At 34.7% G+C, this 16,435-nt stretch overlaps 1 protein-coding gene across 3 annotated transcripts in view; it reads left to right on the top strand.

Moving 5' to 3' along the window:
- The first annotated feature begins 226 nt into the window (after positions 1 to 226).
- Positions 227 to 16,435, top strand: part of LOC141388631 (NADP-dependent malic enzyme-like) — a 38,983-nt gene continuing 22,774 nt past the window's right edge. The window contains exons 1-2 of one of the 3 annotated variants that reach the window (XM_073958660.1): positions 227 to 382; positions 565 to 732. In XM_073958660.1, the coding sequence (XP_073814761.1) occupies positions 595 to 732 (138 nt within the window). In that variant the 5' untranslated portion in view covers positions 227 to 382; positions 565 to 594. Of the gene's footprint in view, positions 427 to 533; positions 733 to 16,435 lie in introns of all 3 variants that reach the window. The other 2 variants (XM_073958659.1, XM_073958661.1) reach the window with 2 other exon arrangements.

The following is a 16,435-nucleotide window of genomic DNA, read 5'->3' as shown; positions in this document are numbered from 1 at the left end:
GCTATTAAAAGTAAGGGAACACTTTACAGGTTAAAGGAACAGAGCAATTTTTTGTTCCGTGCATTATGTCTTATCTTTGATTTAAGTCAATGGTGGGCACATTGCGAGAGACTCATGTATTTTTTACACTTTTGTGTATGAGGCCGAGCATTTCTGCCCAACAGTGATTTAAGTTTACATTTAGTTAACATAGTTCGCCCAATCTCTATGTATAAATTAACAATTCGTCATACGACTGTCGGTTAAACAGCAACAACAAACACTGAACTAATACTATTTCCGATTGTCTTCGCGATGTTTTGTTGTTAGTGATAGTGCAGAGCATTTTGCTAACAAACAGTTCTATTCGTACTATTGCCCGTGAAAGTCACATTGACGCTTGGTTTGTACTAAAAACGAAACAAGGAAATCTGTTTTACACTTGTCGTAATTTGAAAAAGAAAAAAATTCAAAACAATTCTTTTGGAAATTGTTTTGTGTTCAAATTCTTTTCAAATCCATTTTTAATGCAAATTTAAAATCTTTTCAACTAGAATAAATTTTGTAACGATTTTAATTACAAAGGCACAGTGCAAAAGTACAGAAATTGTTGCAATGGATCATTGCAATAGAAATAAATTGTCAAATAGCGCTCCTTGTGATCGTCTTGGGCTCTGGAATGCCAGCGGTGATACTGATGTCCCTGGCAACGTGTCCGGTCTCCAGCGTTTGCAACAAAAGAAATTTAATAAGGTAAGTGTGGAAAATTGCAGAACAACAACTATTTACATGCAGTGGATGATACACATACTAAATAATTCGTATATAAAGATGAGTCGATTGAAAAAAAAAAATATAGTTTGAAAAGTTGTATCGAATATTTGTTTTGTGCTAATAATCATGGTAATCTTTCAATTCCAATCAAATATGTGTACATGTACATGCTACGTCGTGTATTTACCATGTGTAAATCTGTTAAATGTTATTATGGCGAGAGATTTTATCTTAATTCATGGAGAGATGTCTTCTTTTGTGATTAAGATTTCTGATATTTATTTAATTACTTATAGTACGTTTGCATATATCTGGATTTAATAAAGCCACTTGATTTCAAATGTAAATTCCATATAGTATACATCATGGTTTAATAAGAAAGGTTAGCCAAAGCTTTATGTCAATTTAAATTTTTTCATTCGAGTATTCCTAAAACTTCAAAACAATATACACAAACTGTGTATGTGTGTGTGGTGTTTGAATAATATGTCAAACAATTTTAAAAACAATCGAATTCAATGATTTTTAAAATTATTTTTGGAACATTTGTATGGAAATAATTCTTCAGGTTATCATTGAAACAAACATTTTATCATATCCACAACTTGATTATGCGGAGAAACATTGGTCCTTCATTCATTTTTCGCGATTTTTATAAAATGCTCATAATTGGTGTTGTAAACAAACCCACTTGTTGCTTAATTTTGAAGTTTTAGGAATTCAGGAAAAACAAGGGTTCTATAGATTTTTTTCATTTAAATCTACCTCTTTACTTATACCATGGTATACATCAAATAAATCCTCATAAAGAAGGTAATAACTGATTTACTCTATTCATAAATTAAATGGTAATCAGCTGATTGTTGTTTATATATATACCATGGTGGAATAAGAAGGTGTTACATCAATAACAATAATTATGGCATTTACCACATGGTATAATAAGTAGAGGTAGGTCACGTATGAAAATCGCTGAAAAATACAACTCTGTAGCCATGGCTTAAAACGTCCAAGGACATGGAGCAATAATAAAGGTAGATTTATATGTATAGTTAGTCGGTTTTACAAAAATATACGAAATTTAGAACATCACTGTTTTACATACCAAATAGAGTAAAAAATAAAAATCACTTCAGTTATGCTCCAGAATATTATTGCTAGATTAGTGTTCCAAAAATAGCAAAAGTTGTATCCAAAACTTAAGACAGCGAAAACAAATATGACATTCTCTTATCTTCTACTTGAAAAATATTGGATGTCAATACTTGACAAATCGTTCATTCGCAAGTATTACTGCATATTAAAAAATCAATAATTTTATTTAGCCACGGGATTAAAATTCTTTTCCTTGTTTTCAATTTTAAGATATAGTGTTAAAGCAGTTTTGTGCATGCATCTAACTTTATAATTACATAATGTCAACAACTGTAAAAAATGTCAAACCTGATTTTGGCAGAATAGGCCATAACAAGAAAAAATTGTAATCAACTGTTAGCTGTGACCTACCTTATACATTATTGTACCGTTGATTTACCATACCAAACGTCAAATTTGTTCACAATAACGCATTATTGTGGATAGCTTGTTTATCTTTTGTATGTGATTTTATTCACAACAATGAATTTTGACAACTAGTGTGATAATCAGCTGTTTTTGCCGTATACCTGTATTTGTGTTCTCAATTACAACTTTTGACTGCTTTCAGTGCATCAGCTTTGCTGATGCGGGTACCTTGTATGATTGTGCCATCATACATACACAACAGTAGATACAAAAGTGCATTGCATTCTCTTGCCATCGCCACATGTTGCAACAGTTGGGATTTTTTGATACAGTGTTGTATAAGAGGATGTAAGCCAGACTAAAAACAAATCCACTCAATACGAGGATTTAGTTTTGTATGAAAATCTGGATAATGGCAAATTAAACCTGATAATGCGCTAAATCCGGCTAATGAATGTCATGGGTATGTCATGATTATATATATAATATAAACATTCATTGCAAGTTGTTATTGGTTGAGTTTTAAAGAAAAAACTAAAACGCATTTTACACTTGCACTTAAAACAGGTGTTTTGCCAGTTTACGTCATTTCTTGATAGATATTGTATGGAATTGACAACTTAAATGACTCATATTTTATAAAACTTGTTAAATGTAAAATGCGTTTTACACATTTGGTGGCTATAAATTTGTAAGCCTACTTTAATTTTGCACGTAAAACGCCGTACACATTAGAGCTTTTTTGCCAGGTTAACCTTCTTTATGAGGATTTGTTTGACATATAACTAATGGAATTGACATTTGAAACCCAGTGGATTTATTAAATCCGATTATATATAAAAATACTATAATATGACCCACCATATAAAGATGCAATAATAAAAATATAATAGGCGTATTTATTCTAATGTATATAACGGCGTCTGCATTAGAGCTTTCTGCCGGTTTAACCTTCTTTATGAGGATTTATTTGGCGTTTGCGCTATGGAATTAACATTTGAAACGCAGTAAGTTATGTACTAACGGCGTATAAAATAATAGTTGTGTCCCAGAAGCCGCAAAATATAACTATCTAGTACTGAACGATAATCTCTTCTACTATTTTCTACCACAAATTTGGGTTTGTAGAAACTACCAACTTCTTTTCTGACATCTGATTTTGGCTGATACTCAATAATTTGTACAAGTCCAGTAACTCCTTGTAAACAACTAAGGTATTTTGCACTTTTCAACAATTTTTGAGTAAACGAAAACATTGGTAACCGAAACATTGAGAAAACGAGAGTATTGGTGGTGTTTTTTATTGGGATAGCTGTTGCAATTTTGTTTATTTAAAATAGTCTGGCTTAATCCCATTATTGTTGTTTTAATATTTTTAAACAACTAATTTATTAATACTTTTTAAACAAATCTCTATGGCGAAGAAAGTTTTGACGGTGCTAGCATTACCATTTAAATAGAACAAAAGAACAAAGCAAATATATTTTCTTATTTCGTTATGACATTTTTGCTTAAATCAAAACGTGCAAAAATTATAAAAGCAAGTTCAATTCTAAGATGTATACGCCTAATTGTAATATTTTGTGTATACATAAGTATGTTTTAAACAAAGACCGCATTTACTCAATACACTATACACTGACGCTCGATATTGTGGTATGTAGTTCTATAGTGATTTATTTGACTTTCATAATTTTACGTGAATTGAATGAAGCAATGTATAGCTTCAATGTTACTTAACTTATTTCTGACTTCTATGTACATTTATCCTTTAGGATACCTATAATGGTTTATACTTACATATGTCCCGAAATCCACTGGATTTCACGAAATCCTGAAATACACCCCGTTGTTTACACTTCTTTTTTAGCTTTGTTCCTTTACTTTTTTAATGGTAAGTGTGGTAAAAGAGAAAAGTGTCAAAATTGCTCAAAATTGCTCTCTCATGAACATTTTTACCAGAAAAGTAGAGGAACGGAAAAATTGGTAGATCTGGTAGCAATGTCAAAAAGAAACATAAAAAATCAATTTTCGTCTTTTATTTCACAGTTTTTTATTCCCGCACAAACCACATTAAATTTGTATGATATATGAAATAAAGTTATATATAATATAAAATTATGTATATAAAATTATGTATAATACGACGATAAAACTACTGAGAAACAAACGGTTATATCATTTTGGATATGTCGTTTGCCCCTATACCTTGTTTTTAGTTGAATATAGGCTGACAGTGACTCCAAAAATTTTTAAAAGTTCTGAAAAATAAAAACTTTAAAAGCTTTTTGTGCGGAAGCTTTTTATACCCTCAGCGTTTATGCTAACGAGGGTATATACACTTTCATACGGGCAAAATGTGCCTCATCGAAATAATGGTTTTAGACCCCAAGTATGTTTGGACGAAATGTGTTTCAGACAACTCTCGAACGGAGCAACCGATTTGGTTCAAAATTTGGCTTTCGTAATATTTTGCCCAAACTTAGTTTAAGTTCGAAGATGGGTTATATCGGTCCACTCCTTCCGGTACCTCCCCCACAAAAGTTCGAAAATGTTCGGAAAATTTGTGCGCACGATAACTTTTGAAGGGAGTAACCGATTTGGTCCACACTTTGTACATCGTGAAAGTTCTACCAGACTTAGATAAAGTTTATATATGGACTCAATCGGTCCACTCCTTCGGGTACCTCCCACACAAAATTTCGGAAAAGTTCAGTTTAGGACCTGCTCTCGAATCGCTTTGATTTTTGTTGTAGCAACTTGTATTCGCTGTCCCTCATGCGACGGTTCAAGTTTCATAAGGGGCAAGTACATACTTCCAGAGAAAATGACCTGAAAGGTGCAAAAAACCCCTATGACACCGTGTGTAGTGGTTGGAGCGCAAGATAAATCTCGAACGGATCTGCCAATTCGGTCCAATATATGGCCTTCGTAATATTTTGTCCAAACATAGTTTAAGTTCGAAGATAAACCATGTCGGTCCACTCCGTCAGGTACCTGCCTTTCAGTCTAATTAATAGGAAGCTTATGACACTTTACGAATTGGAAATGGATACGTTTTATAAAATAATGGATATTTTCAGTACGAACAAAATATGTTTAAGGATATATTCCGTTTTTACCCATATGTCCCGGTCCACACTAGAGTGATTTCATTGAAAAAATTGCATGAAATTATGAGTCTCTAGATCGACTTCCATAGTAGAGTAAAATCATAAAAATTGCTGTAATGGGGAATTCGATTTAAGAACGCCTAATTTCATGAAATTTTTTAATGAAATTCACTCTAGTGTGGACCGGGACTATGAAAATTTATTGGTGGCTTCGATTAGCATCAACAATAAAAGAATATCACCATGATCGTCGTATTCCCTGATAATACGTAATTCGAAATAACAGATCAATAAACAAAATTTAAAAAACCTGTTCAAAATACACATATTAAATGTTAGAATTATACATCTTCTTTTTCGCTCTATATTCGATCTTATTAAAAACACACCTCCACATCAAAAAAATTCTGAAAACAAAAAACAATTCGGGTTATGAGAATTTATATGTACGTATACCCAATGGATTTGACAATAAAAATCCACTGGAATAAATAAAAAATAAAATAAATATAGTTATATGTAAACGTACATTTATAGTTTTAACTACGATTTTTATACCCTCCACCATAGTATGGAGGGTATATTAAGTTTGTTTTTCCGTTTGTAACGCATTGAAATACTCATTTGCGACCCTATAAAGTATATATATTCTTGATCAGGGTAAAATTCTAAGTCGATCTGAGCTCGTCCGTCCGTCCGTCCGTCCGTCTGTGGTAATCACTCTAGCATCCACAAAAATGGAGATAGGACGCTGAAATTTTGGGAAAATGCGTCTTTTGTTTGCAGGCAGGTCAAGTTCGATGATGGGCTATATCGGTCCACGTTTTGGTATAGCCCCCATATAACGGTACCCCCCCGATTTACGGTATTTTGACGTTTTTAGCTACATTTTCAGACCGATTTGGCTATAATTTGACATTTAGGGTTCCTAAGTGTCAATAAACTTATATAACAAAAGTTGTGGGCATAGGTCCACGTTTTGGTATAGCCCCCATATAACGGTACCCCCCGATATACGGTATTTTGAGGTTTTTAGCTACATTATCAGACCGATGTAGCTATAATTTGACATTTAGGGTTCTTAAGTGTTGATAAACTTATATATTAGAAGTTGTGGACATAGGTCCACGTTTTGGTATAGCCCCCATATAACGGTACCCCCGATTTGCGGTATTTTGACGTTTTTAGCTACATTTTCAGACCGATGCACGGTGGTCGAAACCACTGATCTAGCGGCGCTAAATTAATAACTTGCAAACGAATTGAGATACGTTACTGAAATTTTGCACAAACTCAGCCTGTATCTGTGGGTAATAATGGGCCAGATATGAACAATATCGGCTAATGTTTTGGTATAGCCCCCATATAACGGTACCTTCCGATTTTCGGTATTTTGACGATTTAAGCCACATTTTCGTAGCAAATTAGCTGTAATTTGGTACTTAGGGTTCCTAGTGGTCACAAAATATTTCCACCAAAAATGACGGACATAGGTGCACGTTTTGATATAGCCCCCACGTAAACGTACCTCTCGATTTAAGTTATTTTGAATATCATGACCACATTTTTAAACCGACTTGGCTGTAATTTGGCATTCCGTGTTCTCACTGCGTATAAAATCTTCTTACAAAACATTTTCAATACGGATTTATGTTTCGATGTAGCCCCTTTTATGGTACCCCGATTCGTTGAATTTGTATTTGTTATCCCACATTTATTAACATATTTATCTATAATATGGTATTATAGTGTCTCCAGTGGTAGAACTCCTCCTTGCAAACATTTCTGAAGATAGGTCCATATTTTGATATAGTTCCCATACAAATGCACAGCTAAATTTTTATGAATTTCATGCAAAATCCCTTATTTTAAAAGTGCAGTCATCAAAAGATTTGCAAATATTTGCAGCCCGAATGTGGTTATTCAGTATCCAGAGAGTCCAATTTCAGTCCCCAAAAAATAATCGGACCTAAGTTCGGCCAAGTTTACAAGATGCACTCTATGGAACAAGCGCGTACAACCCATAAAAACACTAAAAAATTGAATTTTTTGAAAATTTATTGCTATATAACTAAGTACCTCCAGACCCCCAACTAATTTTTATAATTTAAATCACACCCTCTGCTATTAATTAAAAATTAATATTGTCCATTTTCATTACGAATTTATTTAACATTTAAACAAATATGAAGTTAATTTTTTTGCAACAATTTTTTAAAATCTGATGCAACAAAAACTCTTGTATTTGATAGTGAATAACTGAGTGAATATTTACAACAACAAAAATGAAAAAACAAAATCTTTGTCTGCAAAGTGTCTGTAATCGATACAATGGAAAATATTTCGCAATTTTATAGTCCGATTTTTTGACTTTCGCGCCGCTAGATCAGTGGTTTCGACCAGTGTGCGATGTAGCTATAATTTGACATTTAGGGTTCTTAAATGTCAATAAACTTATATAACAAAAGTTGTGGACATAGGTCCACGTTTTGGTATAGCCCCCATATAACGGTACCCCCCGATTTACGGTATTTTGACGGTTTTAGCTACATTTTCAGACCGATGTAGCTATAATTTGACATTTAGGGTTCTTAAGTGTAAATAAATATATATAACAAAACTTGTGGACATAGGTCCACGTTTTGGTATAGCCCCCATATAACGGTACCCCCCCATATACGGTATTTTGACGTTTTTAGCTACATTATCAGACCGATGTAGCTATAATTTGACATTTAGGGTTCTTAAGTGTTAATAAACTTATATAACAAAAGTTGTGGACATAGGTCCACGTTCTGGTATAGCCCCCATATAACGGTAGCCCCCGATTTACGGTATTTTGACGGTTTTAGCTACATTTTCAGACCGACTTAGCTATATTTTGACATTTAGGGTTCTTAAGTGTCATTAAAGTTATTTAACAAAACTTGTGGACATAGGTCCACGTTTTGGTATAGCCCCCATATAACGGTAACCCCCGATTTACGGTATTTTGACGTTGTTAGCTACATTTTCAGACCGATGTAGCTATAATTTGACATTTAGGGTTCTTAAATGTCAATAAACTTATATAACAAAAGTTGTGGACATAGGTCCACGTTTTGGTATAGCCCCCATATAACGGTACCCCCGATTACGATTTAGACCGATTTAGCTATAATTTGACATTTGAAGTTCTTAAATGTCAATAAACTTATGTGACAAAACTTGTGGACATAGGTCCACGTTTTGGTATAGCCCCCATATAACGGTACCCCCCGATTTACGGTATTTTGACGTTTTTGGCTACATTTTCAGACCGATTTGGCTATAATTTGACATTTAGGGTTCTTAAGTGTCAATAAATATATATAACAAAACTTGTGGACATAGGTCCACGTTTTGGTATAGCCCCCATATAACGGTACCCCCCATATACGGTATTTTGACGTTTTTAGCTACATTATCAGACCGATGTAGCTATAATTTGACATTTAGGGTTCTTAAGTGTTAATAAACTTATATATTAGAAGTTGTGGACATAGGTCCACGTTTTGGTATAGCCCCCATATAACGGTACCCCCCGATTTGCGGTATTTTGACGTTTTTAGCTACATTTTCAGACCGATGTAGCTATAATTTGACATTTAAGGTTCTTGAGTGCCATTAAACTTATTTAACAAAACTTGTGGACATAGGTCCACGTTTTGGTATAGCCCCCATATAACGGTGCCCCGATTTACGGCATTTTGACGTTTTTATCTACATTTTCAGACCGATTTAGCTATCAATTGACATTTAGGGTTCTAAAATGTCAATAAACTTATATAACTAGTGGACATAGGTCCATGTTTTGGAATAGCCCCCATATAACGTTACCGCCCGATTTCAGGTATTTTGAGAATTTTACCAACAAGTTTTAACCGAATTATCTGTAATTTGAACATTTGACATTTGAAATTCTTAGTGGTCACCACACCTCTCCACCAAAAATTGTCAAGAAAGCCCCCATATAACGGTACCTCCCGATTTTCAGTAATTTGATGATTTTAGCTACAATATTAAACCGAACTAGCAGTAATTTGACATTTGAAGTTCTTAGTGGTCGCAACACCTCTCCATCAAAAATTGTCAACATAGGTCCATGTTCGGATATAGCTCCCATGTAACGGTACCTCCCAATTTTCAGTAATTTGGCAATTTTAGCTACAATTTTTAACAGAACTAACTGTAATTTGACATTTGAAGGTTGTAGTGGTCACCACACATCTGCATCAACAATTTTCAACATAGCCCCAATATAACGATACTTTCCGATTTTCGGTACTTTGAGGATTTTACTTAAAATGTTTAACCGAACGTAGGTCCATGTTTTTGTATAGCCCCAAAACAAACCTCCCGATTTTCCGTACCTTAGCTTTATTTTTTGGACGAACTTTCTGTAATTTGAAATTTAAAAGTCAACAAAAATTCTGCAACAAAAATTGTTCATTTAAGTTCATATTTTCGTAAAGCCCAGATACCTCCGAACTAGCTGTTAATGACATTTGAAGTTCCCACGTTATGTACCGATTTTCAATATTTTGAGGATTCTAGATAAATTTTTTAACCGAATTAGGAGTTATTTGACATTAAAGGCTCCCATCAAAAACTGTCAACATAGGCCCATGTTTTATTATAACCCCTATATAACAGTACCTCCCAATTTCTAGCCCACCAAAAATTGTCAACAGTTAGATATAGGCACCATAAAAAAGGGCCTCCCGAATGAAGCATTTTATGTACATTATCTGACATTTTAACGTACTCACTTAAAGTTGGGGACAGGAAAGAATATTTTATGGTGGAGGGTATGAAAAGTTCGGCCCGGCCGAACTTAATGCTTTTTTACTTGTTAATTTTTAGTTTGAATTTTTCTACATGTAATTTGAAAAATAATTATTTTATATACAATTGTGATTTAAATAATTTCATTAGAAATTTGAATTATGTTAATTTTGAATAAGCATTATGTCGTTTAAAGTGTGATTTTTATACCCTCCACCATAGGATGGGGGTATATTAAGTTTGTCACTACGTTTGTAACTACTCGAAATAATCATTGTAGACCCCACAAAGTATATATATTCTTGATCAGCGTGCAATTCTACATCGATATAGCCATGTCCGTCCGTCTGTCCGTCTGTCCGTCTGTGGAAATCACTCTAGCGTCCGAACGGATTGACGTAGGTTGATGACATTTTGGGAAAATATGTTATATTTACGTAGGACTTTTGGTATTGAAAGCGGGCTATGTAGGTCCACGCTTTCGTATAGCCCCCATACAAAATGACTCGTGACGCGTCGTCGTTTTAAGGAATTTTTAAGATATTTGGCCCATTTTACCACCGAATTGGTTGTAATTTGGTACTTTGTGTCTCCAGAGGCCAAACAATATTCCTACCAAAGTTGGGTTATATAGGTCCACGTTTTGATATAGCCCCCATATAAGGCCCCATATAAAGTACGCGTCGTTTTAAGGAATTTTTAAGATATTTGGCCCATTTTACCACCGAATTGGTTGTAATTTGGTACTTTGTGTCTCCAGAGGCCAAAAAATATTTCTACCAAAGTTGGGTTATATAGGTCCACGTTTTGGTATAGCCCCCATATAAGGCCCCATATAAAGTACGCGTCATTTTAACATATTTTGAATGTATTAGACCCATTTGACCACAGAATTAGTTGTAATTTGGTATTTTGTGTCTTCAGAGGCCAGAAAACATTCTTACCAAAGTTGGGTTATATAGGTCCACGTTTTGGTATAGTCCCCACATAAGACCCCTTATAAAGTACGCGTCATTTTAATATATTTTGAATGTATTAGACCCATTTGACCAAAGAATCGGTTGCAACTTTGTATTTTGTGTTTCCAGAGGCTAAGAAACATTTCTACCATAAAATGTTTATATAGGTCCACGTGTTGATATAGCCCCCATAATACAAATCTCCCGATTTTCGATATTTTGAACGTTTTAGCCTCATTATCACACCGATATGGCTGAAATTTGGTATTTAGTCTTCTTTAGGCGTATAAAACTTTACCCCAGAAATTTGTAGGTATAGGTCCACGCCATCATATAGCCCCCATAGAACGGTACCTTCCGAATTTCGGTATTTTGAAGGTAGTGGCCACATTAATCCACCGAAACGGCTGAAATTTGTGGTGGAGGGTATAAAAAGTTCGGCCCGACCGAACTTAACGCTTTTCTTACTTGTTTTTCATTCCATTTTGAAATGACCTGCATCTTCTTTAAAATTCCGTCATTCTACCGATATTCGTCGGTAAAATTTTTGTATCGATAACATTGAAATACAGAATAGCACTTTCGGTAATTCAACCGAAAATTTTCGTTAATTATCAATATCGGTTCTGTAGAAAAAAAAAGTTACAGAATCCCACTACTGCTCTCGAATCACTTTGATTTTTGTTGAAGCTATTTGCATTCGCTACCTCCATTACGACGGTAAAAGTTTTTTCAGGAGCAGGTCCATATTTCTTGGGAAAACATCCCGAAAGGTGTAAAAAGCCCTATGTCACCATATGTGGCTCTCGAACTGTTCTACCGATTTGGTGCAAAATTTGGTATTCGTCATATTTTATCCAAACTTAGTTTCATTGGGTAATACCGGTCCCAAACTTCCGGCACTTCTCCCCAATATTTAAAAATAGTCACTGAAATGTTAGGACGATATCACTTGAATGGTGCAACCAATTTGGACCAAACTTTGGATCTCCTAATATTTTGTTAACATTTAGTTTAACTTCTAAAATGGCCCATATCGGTCCTCCCTAAGGGTACCTCCCCCACAAAAGTTCAACATTTGTGTTAATTCCTAATCCACATTTTTGTCGGCAAGTTCAAATGTTGAAAAAGGGCCACAAAATTCTGAAGAGACGATAAATACATTCTATCTGTCCGTAGATGAAAGTTTCAATTCACATTGGTTGAGGGTATATCTCTGTCGGCAAAGCCGACTGACACTTTTTTACTTGTTTATCGAATCACTTTATAATTAAGATTGTATGTAATCTTATGTAAAAACTCATCACGCTATGATACAGGGATATGAGGTTGTAAAAAAGTCATAATCCTAATGTGCAGCTGATCGAACATGAATTTTCAAAATAAGTTTTCGCAAATTTTTATTAATTTTCTCGTTTCTTTACCAGAAATGAATTAAGTAAGAAAGACGAGCGGCTTATGTGTCGAGGCCTTAATACTAACAAATGTACAAAAAAATTATTTGATCGTTGAAGCATCAAAATTAGAAGTTTTGATTGATAAATGGTATGTTCCAGAACTGCAAGAATCTACAAATGCTTACTAATTTTTTGATATCTAAAAGCAAAAATTGCAAGTTCTGGAACAGGCATAAAGTTGTGTTCGAGAACAGGCAAACTAATACTGCTTGCACTATTTTTGTTTCGATTTGTGCCAGAAAGCGTTCCCGTACAAAACTCGCACTTCTCTTTAAACAAAAAATGGAGCAGAATAAAATTTTCTGCAATGCAATTTTGGCCGAGTAGAAACTAGCAGCTTGTTTGCTGTCATCTGACGGATTATACGTCGAATTTGACATTTCTGCTATAGTTTTTACAAATTCTGTCATTTTCCCGTTCCCGCACTGTTTGAACGAACTTGACATTTCGCTCATTTGCTAATTTTACCACGAAAAAGTACAGGAACACAATGAAAAATTAATATTGTAACAAAGTAATTTAATTTTTTACTTTGTTTACAAATTTTGATATTACTGCTTAAGTCTTGAGTATTTGATATTACAATTTTTTATTGCAGCAATTCGTCATCTACCTTGTTTATTGTGATACATGAAAAGAGTTGCAGCTTTTGGTACTTTTTTAGGCAAAATAGGTTGTAATGCCAAGTTTACACTTGCGATCCAAAATCCACTGGATTTCACGAAATCCTGAAATACACCCCGATGTTTACATTTATTTTTTGTTGATTTCAAACATATCACAATGATCAAGGTAGATGCATATGCGCAGCTGATCGAACACGAAATTTCAAAACAAGTTGTTGTAAATTGAATTAATCATCAAAAATATACGACAATATAGAACTTTACAACTTTATTTGGAAACTTATCGTAAAATTATCTATATATCGTATTAATTGTGTATAGTACTAACAAATGAAAAAATAAAAAAATGATTTTATTGTTGAGACATCGTTATAATAAATTTTGATAGGTTAAAGTTGTGCTCAGAACCTGCACAATATTAGTACTTGCAGTAGTTTTCCCGTTTAGTGCTAAAAATGCGTTCCCGTACTCCGAAATCTAGCAAGACTTGCACTTATCTTTAAACAAAAATAGCGCCGAATAACACCCTCTTCTCCTGTTTTCTGCCATACAATTTTGGCCTAGTAGAAACTAGCAGCAAGCATGTTCATTGGCATCTAATATGATAGCTGATACGTTAATTTTGACGTTTATGATGGAGTTTTTGCAATTTCCGTCATTTTTTCGTTCCCGTATTTTTTAAGAAATTTGTATTGGGAAGCAATTTTTGACAATTCGCTCTTTTTCTAACATTACCATTAAAAAAGTACGGGAACACAATAAAAAATAGCATTGTAACAAAGTAATTTAAAATTTTTTTTCACATTGTTTACAAATTTTGACACTAAAATTTTTTGTTGCAGCAATTGACCATCTACCTTGTTTATTGTGATACGTGAAAAGTGTTGCAACTTTTGGTACTTTTTTAGGCAAAAGCAGGGTTGTATATCATGTGTACTGTGATTTCGATGTTGATTTCGCTGAAATCACGAAATGAGATGATTTCATTTTTGTATGCGAAATCATGAAAAATTTTGCTTGATTCCGCGCGAAATCACGAAACGCCTTCGAAATCACGAAACGACGCCAAATGTAAACTAAGCATAAGTCATGAGTACTGTGATTTCGATGTTGTGTCCAATTTACATATGCACATTAAATGATTTCGTTTTACGAAATCCCAGAATCAAATGAAGTGTATTGTTACGAATGTAACTGATAGGTTTAAGTTAGCTTAGTTTAATTTCCGTTAATTTAAAAATTTGAATTGTAACGTAAAGTTTTATTACGCAGTTACTTTATTTAAGCAACAACAATTATCATGTAGAATTATCTTCATTATTCTAGATGTTCTTTACCTTTCATTAATGTGCTTTTATTTTGTTTTGCCATAATCATGTAATTATCGTTTAGATTCTACTTCTCGTATTTCGTGTATTTGTTTGTTGTTGTAATTACGTCATTACTGTGCTGGTCTACTTGTATGTATGTGAGTATGGTTGTTCGCTTAGTGCGAATGTGCGTCTGTGTGTTCGCTGCACAGATTCGAGAAGTTGCCAGATTACTGGATAATTCTAGACCAAGGAGATTTTGGATATAAATAGCGGTAGGAACGGCAACATGAGTTGAGTTGTGTTTTAAGCGTTGAACTGAACAGATCGGTAAAAGAATAGCTGCGTGCTAACTAGAGACAAGCTGCGTGCTTAGTAATTAAAGTCGGTTACGAATAAGTGTAATAAAGTAAATAAAGCATTGTAGAAACGTAATCTAAAACGAACCCTGTTTTATTTGGTACAAATCGTACTGGGGAATAAAACAACGTCTACACGGAGATTAGTTAAATCTAATTCCGTAACAATTGGTGTCAGCAGAGAGATTACGATCATCCTACAATGAAGTTTAAGGATCTACGAGTGGAAGACTTGAAGAAGGAGCTAAGTAAGTTGGAGTTGTGTTCTACTGGCAACAAGGCCGAACTACAAAAACGCTTGTTGGAAGAGTTCGAGCGCCGTGGAATGAACATCGATGAATATGAGTTCGACGGTAAGGAAGAAGTCGAGTTACCGGCAAAGGGCGAATCCACTGTTGAGGAAGTTTCATCGGTAGCTGCCAGGGGTGACGATTTGAAATCAATGCTGGCTATGATGATGCTGGAAATGAAATCTGACAACAGTAAGATGTTAGAAGAGATGTCTAGAAAGAATGAAGAAACTTCCAGACTTGTGATGGAAATGAAAGCAGAAAATTGCAGAATGGTTGAAGAAAATTCCAGTAGAATGATGGAGAAATTAGATGCTAAAATGGAAGAAAATTCCAGAAAGAGTGAAGAATATTCCAGAAAATTGGAGGAAAAGTTAGAAGAGAACTCTAGAAAAATCGCTAAGGTCATGGAAGAGAAATTAGAGGTGAATTCTAGAACAATTAACGAGAAACTCGAAAACATCACGATGGTGATTGAAAAGAGAGCAGAAAACATGGAGGTACAAATTAAAGAGTTGGATAAAAAGATTTTGTCTGTTGACGAGAAATTTCTGGCTCAAGAAGAGAAGATTCTGGGCATAGAAAAGAAAATGTCGGAACTGGAAATTAAAGGCGGTCCAGTGAGAGCTATTCATAACACGATAAAAATCAAGCCTCCAGTGTTCGACGGCTCTACCTCTTTAAATGTGTTCAAATTACAGTTCGAGACATTGGCTGCTAGGGATGCTTGGAACGACAACGACAAGGCGGTATCACTCCTTATGGCATTGAAGGGTGATGCTGCTGACGTATTACAGAGTATTCCCGCCGCTTCTAGGAACAGCTATGGAGATATAATGGCTGCTCTTGAACGTAAGTACGGTAGTGAACACAAGCAAGAGATCTACCAAATGGAACTGAGGGGAAGAGTCCAGAAGCCAAATGAGACCTTACAAGACTTTGCGGCTGATATAGAGCGGTTGGCGCAGTTGGCATATCCAGGAGAGACACATCCATTGGTGGACCGCATAAAGATTGAGACATTTGCAAGTGGTATTCGTGATCCAGAGATAAAATTTGCGGCGTATGCGGCACCGATAGGAACATTTGCAATAACCGTGTCATTTGCCCTGGCCCAAGAAACCGCGAGGATGCTGGTGAAACCTAAAGCTTACAACGTGAGGAGGCTGCAAGTTGAGGACAACAATTCCCAGACCGTTGTCGATCCGCTAAAGGATGCACTAATGCGTGTGAAACGAGGGGCTGGTAAAACGAGAAAG

This window comes from Musca autumnalis, unplaced genomic scaffold, assembly GCF_047663935.1.
Source record: "Musca autumnalis isolate F117 unplaced genomic scaffold, ASM4766393v1 scaffold_1, whole genome shotgun sequence".
In the NCBI taxonomy this organism is placed as follows: domain Eukaryota; kingdom Metazoa; phylum Arthropoda; class Insecta; order Diptera; family Muscidae; genus Musca; species Musca autumnalis.
Note: the sequence above shows the minus strand (reverse complement) of the source record. Positions and strands in the feature narration are given on the sequence as shown.